Here is a 19605-nt window from a genome sequence, read left to right as displayed (position 1 = left end):
TGGGAGGGTCCAGCCCACTGTGAGTGACACCATTCCTAGGGCAGTGGGCCTGGGCTATATAAGAAAACTATCCCAGCATGCCCGAAAGCAGTCTCCTCCATGGTTCTGCCCCCACTTCCCTTAGTAACTACTGTGACCTGGAAGTATGAGATGAAATAACCGTACCCCCCACCCCATCCCTGCCCCTCCCCGCCCCCTGCTTGCTTGTGTCAGAGTGATTGCTACACAGTCACAGGGAGGAAATGAGGATGTCACCACCCATCGCCTCTGGATATCACAGACGACTTGGGAGGAAATTACTTCCCATCCCCTACACTGGAGACCTAAAAGGATTTTGCACCACACGTGGCCAAGCTCCGTCTCATCACTGTCAAACACTGACATTTCAGTATTATTGCAAAACTCAGGATTTTAATCTGCAAAACTGATCCTTAATTCTTCCCAGCCGGCCAGATGAGCCACACATGGAGTCAATTCTGCTCTGTGATTGGGAGCATCAGATGGGAGGTATGCAGGGTTCTCACAAAAGTGCAGGCAGGAGTACACCACATGAAGTCCAGACGGGGACATTCCCACCACCCAGAGTGCTCCCTCACGCCCTCTAGAGTCAATCCCCCACCAAAGTCCACCACTCCAATACCAAAGCAACCGTCCTGAGCGCTCTCGTGTCATTCATGTGCACATAAGGTACCTTTTTTTTCCTTGTTTGACTTTTCAGGTGTGAGGAGACATGTATTTCATATATACATGGAATCATGTGTGTGTGTGTGTGTGTGTGTGTGTGTGTGTGTGTGTGTGTGTATGAGTGTGTGTGTGTGTGTATGAGTGTGTGTGTGTGTGAGTGTGTGTGTGTGAGTGTGTGTGTATGAGTGTGTGTGTGTGTTTGTGTGTGTGTGTGTATGAGTGTGTGTGTGTGTGTGTGTGTGTGTGTGTGTGTGTGTGTGTGTGTGTGTGTAGCGCTGCTTAGACCCACTCCTGTCGCTCCAACAGCTCCAGAGGCATCCAGTTCTCCTCACAGCTTCAGAGACAGAAGTAAACTCCTCCCAGCAAAGCTGAGGAAATGCTTCACCACTGTGAACTGGCCAACTTAGCTGAGGGGCCGGGGGCTCAAATCTGCATGTGGTGTTGTTTGCTTCTGACACATCTCACAGAAACATAGATGAACCTTGAGTAAATCTTCCAAAAATCTATTGACTCAAAATGACTGAAAAATATTAAAAATTTCTGCACCGTGATTATGAGCAAACCCCGCCTGAGGGAGCTATAAAGAGTAGCTTTGTCTCGTTTTGTGAACTTTGTGTACACCTCCCCGTCAATCCTCCTAAAAGTACTGACAGTGGCCATCTAAATAGACTGTTAAAATGGTACAGCAAAAAGGACCAAAAGCATGTCGTGTAAGTGGCCAAATAGAATCATAGGTACAAAATACCAGGTGGTGTTTTGAGCTATTTGTTTATCATGTTGTTTTCCATTCTCTGTATGTCTAGAAAGCTCATAAAGCTGTGTGTGTGTGTGTGTGTGTGTGTGTGTGTGTGTGTGTGTGTGTGTGTGTGCATTGTGTGTGTGTGGTGTGCACATGGGTGCCTGTATGTGCCTGTGCATTCACATACATGTGTGTAAGCGTGTGGGTGAGTGTGTGTGCATGGGTGCCAGTGTGTGTGAAAGTGTGTCTGTCCATTCAGGTGCACATATGTGTGCAAGTCTGTACATATTTGTGTACTTATAGAAACCAGAGGTCAACCTCAAGTGTCATTCTCAGGTACTATCCAGCTTTTTGTTGGTGGTTGTTTGGTTGGTTGGCTAGTTAGTTGGTTAGTTGGTTGGTTGGCTGGTTAGCTGGTTAGTTGGTTGGTTGGTTAGTTGGTTGGTTGATTGGTTGGTTGATTAATTGTTTGGTTGGTTGTTTGGTTAGTTGCTTGGTTGTTTAGCTGGTTGATTGGTTAGCTATTTGGTTGGTTGGTTGGTTGGTTGGTTGGTTGGTTGGTTGGTTGGTTGGTTAGCTGACTGGTTAGTTAATTGGCTGGTTGGTTGTTTAGTTGGTTGCCTGGTTATTTGGTTGACTGGCTGGTTACTTGGTTAGCTGGCTGGTTAGTTGGTTTGAGACAGGGTTTCTCACTGACCTTGGAGTTTCACCAATTAGGCTGGGTTAGATGGCTAGTGAGCCCCAGAGACTCAGCTACCTCAGCTTCCTCAGAGCTGGGATAACACTACACATTGCTATGTCTGACCTGACCTTTACACATGGATTCTGGGGATTCTGATCTTCATGCTTCCATGACAAAGACTTTACTAAGTTACCTTCTCATTTAATAATTTTCACAAATCATATTTGGAATGATATTTTAATATGCAAATGTATGTATATTTAGGGACAGCATACAATTTATGTATAGTCAAGTGAACTGTTCTAAATAAATATTTGTATAAAACAAATAAGTATATGTTAGTACACTAGACCTGATACAGGTCAGCTTTAAAATCAGAAACAGAACCAATTCTCATAGCTTTTCATTTCACTATTGTTCTCTTTGCTTAATAAACCTGAATCTTCAAGACCAAAGAGTCATTAGAAATTTTTTTAATTAACAAATAAAGACATGTATTTGTAAGTTAGGGTCTCTAAAAAGTTTTGTCTGTCTGATTCACACTTCTCACAAAAGGCATGTCACATATGTTTGTTCTAGTGGTGAGCAAGACAGGAAAGGGCAGCAAGGCTTATCGATGACAGCATGATCCTTAGCAACTGTGCTGTGGGACAAACTTCACAGAGGGTACCGGCACAAACCTACATGATACAGCCTGATGTATACCTGGGCTAAACAGCATGCACAGTCTTACATGTGATCACATATATATTTGCCGAACACAGCATGCTATGCATGACTGCATTATCTGAGGTATAGATGCAGCTCACTGGAGATGGCAGGAGACTGTGTAGTAATATTTCAGAAACAGCAAGAGGTAAAACTCATGAGATGACGGCATTTGGGCACAGCTGTAAGTAGCTGCGTCATCATTCTCTAGAAATGGCAAGAGCTACAGAAAGGGCAGAAAGTGAAATTTAAGAGGATGCCTTTGATTGATAGCAGAGTACCAGAGTCAAAGGGACTGTAAGAAGGGGAGGAGCACCAGTTCCAAAACATTAAAACACTGTGGTTCAGAAACAACACCGTTCCTGAGACAAGACAGACAACCACTGGAAACAGAACAATGCCTTGTTTGTTTTAAACTTTTGATACAATAAAATCACCTCAAGTTAAAGCAAAAATTCTTTGTAGATGCAAACTGTCCTGTACTGACTTCTTGGGAAACTTGAGAAAAGCAGAGAACGGATTCCACAGCAGGTGGTGCACAGACCCTAGGTTGAAGATCCTAGGTCTCTATTGCTGAAGACACCACACACTTTGGACACAGGATTTGGAAGATTCAGGCTGTATCTAATACAAAGGCCTCCTAGAGCCTAGCTTTCATAGTACTAGAAGGTGCTGTACAAACTGTTAAAAGAGCAAAGCAATCAATATTCCTACTCAGTTGTGACACCTGTAAATCATAACAGTGACCAGCAAGGCAAAATACCCCTGTGGTGGTCTGGATAAAAATGGCCCCGCAGGTTCATGTATTTGAATGCTTGGTCCCCAGTTAGCAAAACTGTTTGGGGAAGGATTAGGAGGTGTGGCCTTGTTGGAGGAGGTGTGTTACTGGGCGTAGGCTTTGACTTTTCAAAAGACTGCAACCTCCCTGTTAGCTCCCTCTGCCTAGTATTTGTGGATCAGACATAAGCTCTGAGCTCTCAGGTACTGCTCTAGGCCCACGCCCACCTGCCGGCCCAATTGCATGCTCCCTGGGCATGACAGTCATGTATTCTAACCCTCTGGAACTGTAAACCCCAAATTAAATACTTCCTTTTTATAAGTTGTGGTGGTCATGATGTTTTCTCATGACAACAGAAAAGTAAGACAATCTCTAAAGATGCAATAATGGTATCCTTATCTTGGAGTTAACCAACAGCTGTCTAATTGGACTGCTCGATGGGAGTGAAATCATGCCCATCTACCAGAAACAGAGCCCACTACCCAGGTCTAGTGATATCATGCATCTCAGAGGAGAACCTACCACCGCCATTTGACTAGACCAGCATGATTTCTAACTCTTTATACCCACACATAAGTGTAGGTCTCACCCCACATCAAAGAAACCTCTCTTCGCAGCAAGCAGATACTATCACAGAAAAACACAAACGGTCAAATTGCAAAGGTCAACTGATTGTGGGGTGCCATTCCCAGTGGGTATATCTGCCACACAACTCCTGCCCTAAAGGCTTAGGGAGAATCTTGGAAGAGGGGAGCAGGAAGATTTTAAGGGCCAGAGGACCAGGAAGTCTACTGTGAAATTGTGTAGAAACGACAAGGAAGCTACACCCATGATACGTCAACAATATGGCTTCCTAAACAAGACCTAAACAATGAAAACATCAATAAACATGCTAACACAGAAGGAAATCACACAGGGTCCAGCTCCTAAACAAAGAACTACAGGCAACTAGTGACCACTGAGGGAGGCATAACTTAGCTTCTCTTGGGAATGAAGCCTCTAATTGGTTATCCAACAACCAAGTGGTCAGCCCTGAAATCGTATATACCCAGGACAGTCTAAATAGACTGGGCAGGTTGTATTTGCAAATGCATGCATTTGTGCATGTATATAACAACAATAATAAAAGGAGCCATCAATTTGAGGAGGAGAGTAGAGGTGTGGGGGAAGGACTGGAAGAAGGAAAGGGGAGAGTGAAGCAAAGTAATTTTAAATGTTTAATTAAAAATAACATCAAAGATCAAACAAAATAAGAGAGGAAACACGTAATGTTAGGAGAGATAAACTGGGGAGATAGGTAAGGAGTTGGCTGGAATGGAACGAGGGTGGGGTTGACCTAATCGCAGCACATGTATGCGTGAATATGATTTTTTTAAAGAGGAGGAGGAGGAGAATGAGGGGAGGGAAGGGTGGGTGCAGTGAGACCCACAGTTGTGGAGCAGCCTTTATCATTAGCACCAGGAGAAAGTCAAGTCTGGGACTGGAAAGAAAGCTCAATGGTTAAAGTGCTTTCTGCAGAACTATGAGGATCTGGGATCAAATACTTACAAGTCAGGTATAATTCCACCTCAGAGGGCAGAGAGAACCACAGAGAAGCTAGCTAGTGAGAACATCCGTAGCCGTACTGATTAGCTCTGGGTTTGACTGAGATACCTGCCTCAAGGAGTGTGATAGAAGAGTAATGGAGGGTGGTCCCCAGCGTCAACCTTGGGCCGCCACATGCTGCACACCCCCAGATGTGTGCACATGTGTGCGCACACATGTACGAACACACACATGTGCTCACATACGTATGCACACACGTGTGCACTCACATGTATGCACACACACCACGTACACAAACACGCACACATGCAAATACACACCATATGCATACACTATGCATGCATGAAAAGGAAAACAACAAAATCTTTGGATTGTACTTCCTTTGCTATAAAAAGAAAACAATTGTATAATTTAATAAATGTGCCACTTGCAAATAATTCCCCAGACGTCCCATGTGTTGACCATTAAGTTCTTCTGTTTTTTGTCACTTCTATGTGTGACAAAGAAAAAAAAAGTGCCTCCTGAAACAATTCTTCAATCCAAACGATGAGTTCCACCGTCAGCGCTTTTAAATCACAGACAGCGAATGACGGTATGATGCTAGGCAAAGGGCCAAGAGCCAATGCCCTTGCTTGAAAACAGTATTTCTTTCCCTGACTGACAGCCCAGCCAATAAGCTGTGTTAGATGGATGAGTGTGAGGATCCGAATGCCCCCTTTACAGTAAGAGACAGGGCACTGTGGCCAGCTCCCAGTCTCTAAGAGAATTCTTTTTCTTTACTGGCTTGGTTGTTGTTTTGTTGTTGTTATTGTTGTTGTTGGGGGTTTTGTTTATTTGTTTTTTTTTAGTTCTTTGAGAATTTTGTACAGTATTTTTTGATAATATTCTTCTCTCTCCCACAAATTCCTCCAGGATCTGCCACACACACACACACACACACACACACACACACACACACACACACACACACACAACTTCATGTCCTTTAATTTTTCCTAACTCATTAAGTACAATTTGTACCTCTCCCGTAGACTTGGGTATGGGAACATCCACCAGAGCATGAATAACTTAGCAAGGACCACACCCTCAAAGAAACATGATTGTCCCTCTCCCAGCAGCTGTCAGTGATCGATGGCTTCTCAGCTCGGAGTGAAACTTTGTGCCCACCTTCCCTCTGCATGCTGGGATTTTGTCTGGCTTAAGCGTCATGGGTCTTGGGCATGCTCACCTGCTCTGGGGCCTGGAAGCGGAAGCTTAGCTCGCTCAGCACACTTCTCTTAAGTGGCTCTGGAGGGGGCACAGACATGGGCCCCTCTCTCTCTCTCTCTCTCTCTCTCTCTCTCTCTCTCTCTCACCACATGACGCTGCTCAGACTCACGTAGTCCTTGTTCTCTCTGCACACAAAACTCAAGGGTCTGTCCCCTTTCTCCCCACTTCCAGACTTACTCGTTCTAGAAGCTCCCAAGCCACCACCCGGGAACTTTTAGGTCCCTTCCTCTCTATGTGTTCTCATCTATGTGACTCTCTCGGTATTTCGACTTTCTGGGGCGATTATCACACAACCCCCTTTTATTTCTTTAAGGAAGGAAGGATTTTTCCTGGCTCACAGTTTGAAGAGGCACAGCCTGTCACGGTGGAGAAGTCATGGAGGTAGAAACGTGATGCACCAACTTCTCACGTCTCCACAGACAGGAAGTGGAGCCTGGCCATAAACGTCAGTGCTCTCTCCTAGTAACCTGCTTCCTCCAACAAGATTCTTCTTCAGTGACACAACAACTGTGAAGCCAGTGTTCAAACACCTGAGCCTATGAGGACAGTCACAGTGTGTGCATGCTTCCCCCAAATTGAGACACTCCCTCCCAGAGAGAGGAGGAAAACTCATAGGACAAAGGAAGTAAATGAAACACACAAGACTCAGGAAGTTTCTGAAACTTTACATAATCCATAAACCCCCTCACTGAGGTTATAGATGCAATAAGCAATTGCTGGGTGGGGGAGATGGCTCCATTCTGCCTGGCTGCCAGGAAGTTGTAAGGGAGCTCCAGGGTTGAGCTTACCTGAGCTGCCCATGCTGGGTAAGTTTTTGAGTCACACATATTCCTGTTAGTAACACAGTAACTCACTGGTCACCGAGCTAGATTTGAATAGGATTATCCCTTTGCTCTGTCATCAGTGCCTGCTCCAGAGTAAAGAGACACGTGTCCATATCCCTAGTAAAAGCTACACAAAATTTTCCCTAGAGATCCTAGTAGTTGGAGCTCTCAGAATAACTGTTCAGACCATCACTGTCTGTTTCTGCTGCAGTAACTAAGTCTTTGCTGGACTAGGGACTCAAGCTGCACTGAAGGTGAAGGACTTAAATGTTTTGTGTGTGTGTGTGTGTGTGTGTGTGTCTGTGTGTCTGTGTGTCTGTGTGTGTGTGAGCACGTGTGAGCGTGTGTGTGTGTGTGTGTGTGTGCTATGTTAAAGAGACTGAGATTGGGGTAACAGCAATTCATTCCTTCAGCTTTTCTGTAAAACCCTCATTTGAAATTACTGATCAGACAGACAGTCCCTCTTTATGCCTGAACTTGGAAATCTGGTTTTCCTTTTCCATTATGTCCTGGGTACTACTGTGGCCATTACTGTGCTCTGTGCAGAGGCCCTGCCCCCAGCCAGCAGCTTCAGCACTGTGTCACTCAACATGACTCCTGGGCAGGGTATCCCAGCTTCCCTGGTGTCTCACACCTTCTTCCACAATGAAGCCAGAAGCTAATGAATGACTGCCACAAAGACATATCTGACCCTCTTATCTCCGTGTGAGACAACTCGTGCTGACTTGAGGTCTCAGTTCAACTGTACTGAACATCTGCTCATCTGCCCAATCCTCCTCCTCTGACATCCTCACAGGGTTATGCCCAGCACACACACTCCCTCATAACTCCTAGAAACAACTTTCCATCCGAATGTAATCACCATTACAAAAAAAATGTATGGTTATTATATGGACACTACGGAAAGTCCATATAGATGCAATCTGATGGTTCAGATCCCCAGAACCCATGGCAAAGCCAAGCAGGCACAGTAGCTGTGCAGCCCCAGCACTCCTGGAAGCAGAGACAAGGGGCTCCCTAGGGCAATACCTAGAGAAGCACTCTGAGTTTATCAGGAAATGTTGCCTCAATTAATAAAGTAGACAGCTGTCAAAACGGACACTGACTGAAGTCCGCTTCAGACCTACACACACACACACACACACACACACACACACACACACACTACAGTATTATTAAAGGAAACTGCTTGAATGCCCACCCTGTTATCATGTAACCCATCAAGAGCCAGTGCCTGTGTGGATTGCTTCTCTGTATGTTTGTTTTTTTATCTCACCCCTAATTAATAACAAAAACATTATCACATTTCTCAAAAGTTCTTACTTCCATCTTGAAATTTGCTTAATCGTTCAAAATACGATGACATGGGGGTCTGGACGATGTCTAGGATGGCCAGCAGGGTCCTTGTCAGCCGCAGCAGCTCACTGAAGCTGTAGAATCCAAAGTATATCAGATTCCGAGCCAGGTGGACCACCTTCACAGGAAGAGCAGAGGACAGAACAGCATTGGAAAATGGAATAAACATTTGCAATTTTTACATCTAAAGTGGTTCTGGTGTTTCTAAGTCCCTAATTCTTTAATACCTAGGATTTAAAACCCCTGTAAAGGCTGCTGTTCAGATTCTGACTGATCCAAATCTAGGGTCTATTCATAAGAGGCCTTAAGGTGATTTAAGGAGTTTATGTTACAATATCTACCACTTAATTAATGTAAGTCAGGAAGATACCACTTAATCAGTGGTTAAATTACTTTAATAAATGTGAGCCATAAAATGGCCCAGAGTTTTATGTCCCCAATCCTGGCCTGTGGCCTCCTTGGTACTAGAGAAATAATTAAGTGAGATGCAGCCTCCAAGATACGGCTCCAATGTCGGCTGTCCTCCCACGATGTGTCAGATTGGCGTGTGCCTCAGCAGAAATGCTGCGCCATATCAAGGTTAGCCAAGGTTAGACACTGCATTTAAGTATTCTCTCTCCCTTTCTCACTCTCTCTATTTCCCCTCCCTTCCCTTTCTCTCTTCCTCTCCCTCTCCCCCTCTCTATTTCCCTCTCACTCTCTCCCCTCCTTACTCTCTCTCTCTCTCCTCTCGTTTTTCTTGCTCTCACTCTGTGGGAAGCCAGGTACACTCATGGAACACTCAGCCCACAGAAAAGCCATGTGGCAAACAGCTGAGGTGTGTGGACAAGCCAGCACAGAAGCAGAGCCACCAGCATCCACCTGAGCGAGGCAGAAATGGCAAGCATTTCCAGTAGTGACTGAACAGACACCGCCATACCATACCCAGGCTAGTGACTGGCAGAACTGAAGTTTACTTTGGGCTGCCACACTGGGGATGAGATGTCTCGTGACAGTGGACAGCTAACACACCAGGTATGGTGTGACAGTGTTCTCTCTCTGGTTTTGCTATTACATTGTCTTCAAATTTCAATTCATGTCAATGAGGCTAACTCATCATTCCTGTGAAGATGGGGGAAGGACATCTAAATACAAAGTATCTAAAACTGTCACTGTTTACCAAGTACAACAAAATTTACATATATGAAAGAAAAATAAAACAAGGAAAGCTATAATAAATTGATAATTGAGATAGAACATTTTAATTATCAAGGCATACAAGAATTAAAATAAAATGAGCTTTTATTTGTAATTCTATTGTCCATTAGTATAACTGGGGCAAGGCATTACTAGTCACTGAGTACATATGTCACCTAACTCACTAAGAAAAGGTGGGGTTTTTTTCAAATTTGTACAGGGGAAAGGGACTCGTTATGTGACTTGAAGCTTTTCTCTTATGATTCAAAGAGTGTCACATCACTTGATTGTGGTCTAATTAACATATGAACTGCATTTCTACACATCATATATAGTTTCAAAAGTAAGTTAATATAGATGCCAAATCTATATTTTTGTCATCATCAGACAGATTTGTATCTGCCTGAACCTAACAATTCAACGGCCTAGATATCCTAAATATCAGAGGGAAGGAAAATCTATGGTGTTCAATGCATCTCATTTCTGACAAGAACACACAATCATGCCAGGAGTGACTATTTCTTTAAAACACCTCAAGTGGGGCTGGGAGACGGCTCAGTGTCTGAGAGCACTGGCTGCTCCTCCAGAGGACCTGGGTTTGGTTCTCAGCACCCACATGGCTCTCCATCATCTGGTTCCATGGGATTTGACGTCCCCTTCTGACCTGTGGGCACCAGGCACAAAGAAAATATTTAAAATTTTTAAATACCTCAAATGTCAGTTTATTTTTCTCTTTGTCTCCAAAAGGAAATGGCTGATTTACAACTTCTTTCAAATATTCTTCAACAAATTCCATTGTGAGGGCAAATTTCCTCTTCATGTCATTTCTGGAGGAGTCTGTGGTAGAGTCATACCTGGGCAGATGACACAAGAGTGAGTTAAGCTGATGAGAAACAATGAGAAGTGTGCGTGTTATCTATCTGACTCCCAGGGTGCACTGCCTTGCACACAGTGGGGCTTTTATCTATTCTGACTCCCAGAATGCTTTCCCTTGCACACAGTAGAGATGTTACCTATTCTGACACCCAGAGTGCTTTGCCTTACCCACAGTGGGGATGTTATCTATTCATACTCCCACAGTGCTCTGCCTTGGACACATCAGTCAACTTCTTGGGGTACACATCCTGTCTGTGGCAGGGGCCACTGCCAACTGAGATGGAACAAGTGCGGTGGAGTCTGCCAGGTGTCACACACTCAGCTGTGAGTGTTAGGACTTTTGTTTACTAGCCTCCGGGAACACGTTTCCTGCTGGGGAGCTATCATTTTGCCCTCAGGACAGGGCATCTTACTGACCCTTCCCAGGTGAACACTGTGAACAGAAATGGGCAAATCCCTTCCTGTGTTTTTCTTTTCAAAGTTAAAGTCACTTTGACTTGGCTTTCATCTGCTGACTTTGGAACACTCATCCTCACTGTCAACTTGGCAGGATCTAGAATCTTCTAGAAAACACACCTCTGGGCACATCTGTGAGGATATTTCCAGAACCAATTAACTGAAGAGGGAAGGCCCACTTTGAGTGTGGAGAGCACCGTTCCCTGGGATTGAAACCATTACTAGATAGAGAGGAAAAAATCAGAAGTGAGATCTTTCTGCCCCTGAGAAAAGATTCAAGGTGACGCTGCCTCGAGGCCCCGCCATGACGACTGGTCCCTCAAACTGTGCACCACAATAAAGCTGTTTCTTGTCAGCTATGAGAAAAGTAATAAATACAATGTACTGGACAGTTTTATGTAAACTTGACACCAGCTGGAGCCACTGGAGAGGAGGGAGCCTCGACTGAGGAACTGTCTCCCTAAGATCCATCTATAGGCAAGACTGTAGGGCATTTTCTTAATTAGTGACAGATGGGGGAGGGGCAGGCCCCTGTGGGTGGAGCCATCCCTGTGAGCCCGGGTCCTGGGTTCTTTAAAAAATCAGGCTGAACAAGCCATGGGGAGCAAGCCAGTAAGCAGCACCCTCCATGGCCTCTTTATCAGCTCCTGCCTCCAGGTTCCTACTCTGCTTGAGTTCCTATCCTGACTTCCTTCAACGGTGAAGATGACGGGAAGCAAAAGGCAAATAAACCCTTTCCTCCCCGGGTTACTTTGGTCATGGTGTTTCATCACAACTAACTGGGGCTGGAGAGATGGCTCAGTGGTTAAGAGCACTGACTACTCTTCCAGAGGACCTGGGTTCAATTCCCAGCACCCACATGGTGGCTCACAACCGTCTCTACCTCCAGTTCCAAGGGACCCAACACCCTCACAGACATGTATGCAGTCAAAACACCAATGCACATAAAACAAATAATTTTTAAAAAATAGTTTCCAAACATACTCATGAATCGTGATCTTTGTGGGGATTTCGGTCCAGAGCCGGGCGTAGCGGACAGGCACCACAGACTCCTGGGGATCCCGGTCAACGTGCATGTGGAGCATGAGTCGACAGAAAGAGGCTCGGAGGTCAAAGGGCAGGCTCTCATCAGACACACAGCGAAGGATCAGGTCTACGGAAAGCTGTGTTGAAATCTGGTTGATGGCCAGATACTGGCGGTCCAAGCACATCCTTGCGAAGAGGTTTAGCTGGTACCTAAAGGATGAGGCATGTTACGTTATCCCTCTTGCCTCCGTTAAGGCCCCTCCACAACAAAGCACAACACAGCCAGCTGCTGGGTGTGCAGATGTGTTTGTAAGTCCTTACGACACTGAGCCAAACTCTTTTGGCCATGAGCAGATGACAGCACGGGTCTAACACTGTCCCTGTTACTACAACCCCTCTCATGGCTAGGATTTCAGCCCTAACACCCAGTGCACCAGGCCTGGAATGGACAGTAAGTCACATGAAGCCACCTCTCTCCACCCTCCCCTGCCTCTGTTGAAGTGGGGGTGTGGTGCCTCCAGAATCGTCAGACTTATGTGACAAGCATTTCCACTGGCTGAGACCTCTTGCCAGCCCTCTGGCTCAGTTATTGATCCCAACACACTGACCCCTGGGAACCACCTCTCCTGCTTTTGCTAATCAACACGGGTCTCCTTCCAGAACTATAGGCACCTGCACCTGCCAAGTGCCAAGGAGCACACGCTCACAAGATCCCATCTTGCCATGTCTGTGAGGGCCACCCCTGTGGCCACGTCTGTCTCATCCCAGTGCCTCCTCCCCCTCAGTCCACAGTCAAGGTCCTATTGCTTCTCACCAGCCCCGACATCCCATAGGTAACAGGAAGAAAGGCCTTACTGACAAGTCCCCAACTCATCAGAGAGTGCAAACAGGAAACATGTGTTAGCTTTCATTCTGAGATCTCTAGGTGGCCCTGACTGTCTCCATTCCTCTCTTTCTGAGTTTTCAAGTGCTCTCTTCTTCGTCTCTAATTCCTAGAGGTTTGAGAGAACCTTGTGGTGAAAGACCTAACTATGCACCTGTGTCGCTGACCACACCCATTTGGGAGTGGTCACAGGTATGTACAGGAGGGGAGGTTTTAGGTTGGTTTTCCTCTCTGGCTGCTGACCTGGGGACAGAATAGAGCCTGGGAGGATGCTTGGAGCCAGAACCTGTGGCAGCCGCCTGCCTCTAGTGTTGTGTTCTCTCTCTGAATAAGCCTTTTTTAACCTGTACTGGGTCTAGCGAATCTTGATTCCCAGGCACGACAAACTACGCCAGCTCCCTTCAGATATTTGATGGAGAGTGCGCGTGTCCCCAGTACCTGTAATAGGTCAAAACTTCTAGGTCAGCTTTGGTGCCTTCCTTGGCTTCCTGGGCTAGGTGCCGGATGGCCTTGCCATGAGGCTCCTTGTTGCTGTCAATCCAGTAGAGCCACACCTCCTCGTCCTCAATGTCGTCGGGAAGGATGGAGCTCTCCATGGGGTTTTCCACTTGCATGGACACTAGCCTGGAAGACAAAGACACACAAAGTCTATGAGGCAGCACACACGTGTGGTGAGGGATGTCCAACAGACACCTCCGTGGGCAGCTTACTTTGTCTGGATGAGGATGTCTGCATTGCCGGGGCTCAGCATGAACTTGCAGATGAGTTCCTGAGTGACAGGGATGGCGGTGCTGTTGGACACACAGAGGTCAGACAGATAGTCCAGAAACCTAGGAGGAGGAAAGTGGACGTGAAAAAAAAAAAGCATTTCATTTTTATGTCTCAACAGATTGTCTTTTAGTGACTCTCCAACAATTTCATGTTTGCAAGCAGAGCATCTTGAGTGCCTCCACTCATCAATTTAAGTTTGTTTGTTTGTTTGTTTGTTTTTAATTTTTAAAGAGCGCCCATGTCAGGACATGGGTTCTGGCAAGCCATGGTATTCGTGGAGGTGAGAGGTCAACTTTCAGGGGTCAGTTCTGTCCTTCCGTCTTGAGGCAAGGTCTCCTGCTTCTGCTGGACTGTGTTGACCTGGCCCAGATTTCCCGCTGACTGTCCTGCCTCCTCCTCCCATCTTGCTGTGTGACAGCTGCTAGTGTGACAGCTGCTATCACAGAGTGTGCCAAGTGTCCCTGTCCTCTTCTACCAGACATCTGGGGACAGAACGTGGGCCCTCAGGCTTCCCTGGCAAAGGCTTCCACACACGAACAACAGCATCTCGCCAGCACGACAAAGCATCCTCATAGAATCGTCGCAACAAAAATGTAATTTGGAATTGAATAAAAGAAGCTAAATTTAACATTGTTTCAGTGCCGTGTTTTCCTGTGTGCTGTTCGTCTCCTGCACCATTAAAAGCAGAATAGACAATTCTTTCTGTTACGTATAAGCCTTGTTCAGAATGGGTTACGTTTGCTTCTGTGTTTTAGGTGATGCACATCCATCAGCACAATGACTCATCCTCCCTGAGTGTCTCCAAAACCAAGTAGCAACTGACAGGGTTGGGGAGCACACTTCAGAATATATACAGGGTTAGGGAGCACCCTTCAAGAGAGGATGGTTGGTCAAAGGGGAGGCCGCTGTCCACCTAGTATTTTACTGTTAGAGGACTAGACAGAGAAAGCACAGTGGGTGTTCTTGGCTTCTGTGTTCACTGTTGCCATCTAAGGCAGCATGGAGTGAAAGAGAATGTGTAGCCCCTATGACCCGGCACCCCCTTTCTAATTGCTTGTCTTTCATTTCTCCTTCTAAGTGAAGGTAGAAGCTGGGTAACCCCAAATGTGTGGTCACTTTTATCATCCCAACACTCGGGAGGCTGAAGCAGGAGGATTGCCTTAGAGGGAAAGTCAACCCCGGCTATACAGTGAGTTCTAGGCTAGCTAGGCCTACAATTGTGAGAGGAAAAATAAAGGAAAATAAAACTGAACACCCCTAGGTTCAGTTCCCAGCACCAAAAAAGAAATAGATAATAAGTCATTTGCTTGATTTTATTAAAATCTAGGTAGCAGTCAGAATGCACTGTATATTATTAAATGAAGTGCCCCATCAGGAGTGCCCAACCTTTAGACACCACAACACGGTGCCATGGCCCATAAATGTGTCAGTCATCATTCATCTCTCCTAGGACACATGTGGCCCACATCTGCAATCTGGGCACCTGAGTGAGTCTATGTGAACACATTTTGGGCTTCTGGCTTCTTCTTGCATTACTGGGGATTAGTCCTTGAGCCCCACATTCTCCCACTGGGCTAACTCCTCAACTGTGACAGGGCCCTACTAGCTGTTCTTAAACTCACTGTCATAACCCCATTTCTAGCCTTGGAATCCTCCTGTCTCAGCCTCCTGAGAAGCTGGGATTACAGGTGTGAAAATACATGAATGTATTTTGGAAAACCGAATAGAAGTAAATGAGTACATTTAAATGCCAGTCTAGGGCTGGGGTGCTGTACAGCAGCCAATCACTTTTCTAGCCAGTGTGAGCCTTAGGTTGGCTCCCCAGCACCAAGGAGACACATCAACAGTGTCTCTAAAGGATGCTGATCACCTGCGAAGCAGAACTGCTTTACACACACCGTTATCATGGAAATAAACGCTTCGTCTGCCCACCAAGAGTCAGTGCTACAATAGATGCTCACCTTTTTTATCTTAAAGAAACAAAACAAAAACCCCATTCTTCCATCCCCCAGAGCACAGACCTGGGCTCCCGGTTCCTCCTGAGCAGGTTGACGAAGGTCTCAATTTCTTTTGCAGTAATGTGCTTCTCCAGTAGTTTTCGGTTGTTGTGTAACAAGGCTGTGATCGTATCTTCGGCCAGAATATCATAGCCAATCTGGGACTGCATAACGCAGAAGTTCTTAGCGATGTATTCCTGTAGGGAGGAGGAGGCATCAGAACCTGTGGAGCACACTGCCTGCAAGCGCAGCTCCCTGGGGGGCAGCAGCCAGGATCACCTGAGCCACCGGACAACCCAGCCGAAGCTTGTCAGAAGAAAAACAAGTAAATAACGCCTCAGTAAAGAGAATTCCTGGAGGGAAGTAAAGGTATCCACAGTCAGGTAACTCAAACTGTGACCGAGGGCTGGGGCAGAGCTTTGGGAGAGGTCACTCACCTGGCATGTGCAAGGGTCAAGGTTCCATCCTCAATACTTCAAATAACTAACTAATTAATTAATTAATTAAAAGTCATGTCACTAATCACTATTTTCTAAATGGGTACTGACACCCTTGTAAGTGAGAAAAGGAAATCTAACTATAGTTTTTAACGTCATGGTAACTTAGAATTTCACCAGCCTGCAAGGAGCCTCTCTGACTCTCACCAGAAGTTATAACTATAAATAATAAACAATAATAATAATTTTTAAAATGTATGTGACTGCCGTACTCCTGGGACTTGAGATCGGTGCAGCCATTGTTTGAATGCCCTACATGGGCTCCAGTTGTCTTGTTTGTTTGTTTTCCTCAGATTGACACTAGAATGACCAACAAGATCTTCTCTGATAAGTGACAGCAAAAACTTGACATACTTATCAGTAAGGAGCAATCAAATAGGATCACATGGTAACTCGAATTATTAATTAGATTCAGCCATGCAATAACTGTTTCATGATGGCGTCAAAAGCTCTGGGGATCACGCTATGAGATAAAAGAGAGCAAATGAGAAGACAGACATGCTTTCACACGTGGATGAGCGACATGAAACCAAGGATGGAGACGAGGGAGGCAGAAAAAAAAGCAATGTGTGAGCAAGGATGAAAAGGAGGTAAGGACAGCAACCTTGGGAGCGCCAGGAGAGGCTTGCCAAGCAACGGAGTGGCACCCACAAAGGCCCTGTGGTAGAGAAAACTGTGGACACAGGCACACACATGGTACACATACATACAGGTAGGCGAAACACTCATATATATATATATATATATATATATATAATATATATATATTTTTTTTTAGTTTTTTGAGACAGGGTTTCTCTGTGGGCTTTGGAGGCTATCCTGGCACTCGCTCTGTAAACCAGGCTGGCCTCGAACTCACAGAGATCCTCCTGCCTCTGCCTCCCGAGTGCTGGGATTAAAGGCATGCACCACCAACGCCGGGCAAAATGTTATTGTAACCGTGAGAGACAGAACACTATGGGGAGTTTCAGTTATGCACTATTTAGTCTTCTCCCTGTTCTTTTTTTTAATATTTATTATTTGTGTGCATACGTGTGAGTCTGTGCACCACATGCATGCAATGCCCAAAGAAGCCAGAAGAGGGCGTCAGATATCCTGGAACTGGAGTTACAGGCAGTTGTGAGCCCCTGTGTGGGTGCTGGGAACTGAACCCAGGCCCTGTAGAAGAGCAGTCAGTGCTCTGACTGGCTGAGCCGTCGTCTCTCCAGCCTGTTCCCTCACCCTTCATTCTCACTCCTATATCCCAAACCACAATCACTGGTTTTCTCATTCTGTGTATAGATAGACCCTTAGCACTAAGGTTTTCTATTTCAATGACCAAAGGTTTTCTATTTCTCGGGGTTTCTCCTTGGGAATGCACCTCTGTTTCTCAGATGAGAAAATCCATCGATTAGAAAGTGGCTTTTGCCTTGAGCAAAATTTACCGGAACATACCTACTCCTTGAAAATGATATTGGTTACACAAATCTAATTATAACGCCAGCATCATTTTTTTGTGGTCTTTCGGAATGATGCCTTGCTATTGGGTAGTCAATTAACTAAAGTAAAAGTCCTCTGCAGTGTGTCACTTTAGAGCTTTATATTGATTTACACGCGTTTATGGCCATCGGGGTCGTACTGTAGTGTGAGGCAAGCTTCCAAGATGCTGATAAATAATTACATGAAATTAGAGGTGATATTGGGTTCTCTAAATAATAGTAAACCCAAACACAACGTTAAATACCTGGGCCAGCACTAAATCACACATGAGCTCTTTACTGGTGTCTGAAATGCAGGTGGGGACAATAGGAATTCTAAAATTTGCTTTGGTTATCTACATTTTAAAATATTTTCCCACAAGCTACTTACAGCAGTTAGGGGGAAAGCTTACTGTGGCTCACAGCTCAAGGGATACAGTTCACTGAGGGAGGGAAGCCAGGGCAAGGGAGGGAAGGTGGCCTCATTGCACTCAGTTGGGGGGGGCGGGGCTCGGCTCACTTTCTCTTTTTTATTACCAGCCCATGAGACAGGTGGTGCCGCCCACTGGCAAGATCCTGCATCTTCAATTGAAGACCTGGACACACCCTCCCAGACACGCCTGAGGTAACTCTCCTCAGTGACCTCACACGGGTCACTCTTGAGAGAAGACCATCTTACACTGCTTCTGGCTCAATGCCAAGCATCCTCAGCTCTTTTGAGAGTTTCACACACGTATGAAGGATATTGTGACCATGTCTGTGCTTCATCGGCCTCCCTAATTTGCCGCTCGCCCCTGCAGACCCCTCTTCTTCCTCCCGATTAGCCCCGTCTTGTTGTGTGTGCAGGCCGTATGCAGATAACACAGCTACTGTGTGCAGGTGAACACCACATCGTGTCACGTCATGCCATATCCAGAAGACAGCATTTCACAGGGCTCCTACCCTGGCCTCCAACTGTTACAATCCTCCCATCATCTCTTCTGAAATGGTCCCTTGGTCTTTGGGGATGATAGGGGTACCCCCATTGGGGTCTGAGAAAATGCAAACACACTTAATTCAACAGAACAGAAAAAAGGGGGTCCAGACATAGCTTAGAGTCAATGAGATTCTGCAGGAACAGTGAGCACCAAGGAGACCTTGCTCTTTGGTCAGATCAGTGACTTAGCTCTGGGGAGGGAAGGGGAGGTATAGATGACCCACAGTGACACACTGCAAGGAATCTAGAGAGTGTGTAAATATCAACCCAGGCAGGTGTGTGTGTGTGTGTGTGTGTGTGTGTGTGTGTGTGTGTGTGTGTGTGTGTGCAACACGTGCGCGCATATATGCACATGTTCAAATGTGTCTGCTTGACAGGAAGATGGGTGTTTTCAGGGTGACCCCACCCTGTGCTCTGAACACCAGGTGCCAGATGTGAGCAAACCACTGTCTTATGCTGCTGCCACCTGGCCATCCTTGTCATGATGCCCTTAAACTGAGCCCAGATAAACAACTTCTCCTTCCTGTGGCTCCTTGACAGGCTTTGATCACAGCTACAAGAAAAGTAACTCATTCAGGGGACCCAGGAAGAGAAGTGGGGAGGCATGAAACCCGCTGAGCTGCCTCTCCAACCGACCCTGTGCTCAGATAGTCGGGTGCTGCACAGGACTGTCTCCAGTGCCACAACCCCAATGCCTAATGTCTGTTTCAGCATTCTGGATCTATGCCCTTTCCCGGGGAGACAGGAACATTACTCTCTATGCTGTCATCCCACTGGAATGTAGTGAAACTATTAGTGTGACCCCCGAAGCCACATTTCAACCACAAAGAACTAGGTTTCTCACCCGGAGGGTATGAGAGATGCCCATTGTATTATATATTGTATGACATGGATCTAAATACATG

At 45.9% G+C, this 19605-nt stretch overlaps 1 protein-coding gene across 4 annotated transcripts in view; it reads right to left on the bottom strand.

Moving 5' to 3' along the window:
• The window catches only part of Itpr2 (inositol 1,4,5-trisphosphate receptor type 2), a 414122-nt gene that overhangs the window by 276966 nt on the left and 117551 nt on the right, over window positions 1-19605 (bottom strand). For all 4 annotated transcript variants that reach the window (XM_027430112.2, XM_035448791.1, XM_035448792.1 and 1 more), the window contains 6 exons: window positions 15795-15967; window positions 13713-13832; window positions 13441-13626; window positions 12078-12329; window positions 10471-10615; window positions 8553-8703 (listed from right to left, as the gene is read on the bottom strand). In XM_027430112.2, coding sequence (XP_027285913.1) covers window positions 8553-8703; window positions 10471-10615; window positions 12078-12329; window positions 13441-13626; window positions 13713-13832; window positions 15795-15967 — 1027 coding nt within the window. The remainder of the gene's footprint in view (window positions 1-8552; window positions 8704-10470; window positions 10616-12077; window positions 12330-13440; window positions 13627-13712; window positions 13833-15794; window positions 15968-19605) is intronic.

This window comes from Cricetulus griseus, chromosome 8 (genome assembly GCF_003668045.3).
Source record: "Cricetulus griseus strain 17A/GY chromosome 8, alternate assembly CriGri-PICRH-1.0, whole genome shotgun sequence".
Lineage (NCBI taxonomy): Eukaryota > Metazoa > Chordata > Mammalia > Rodentia > Cricetidae > Cricetulus > Cricetulus griseus.
This window is presented reverse-complemented; position numbering and strand designations above follow the sequence as displayed.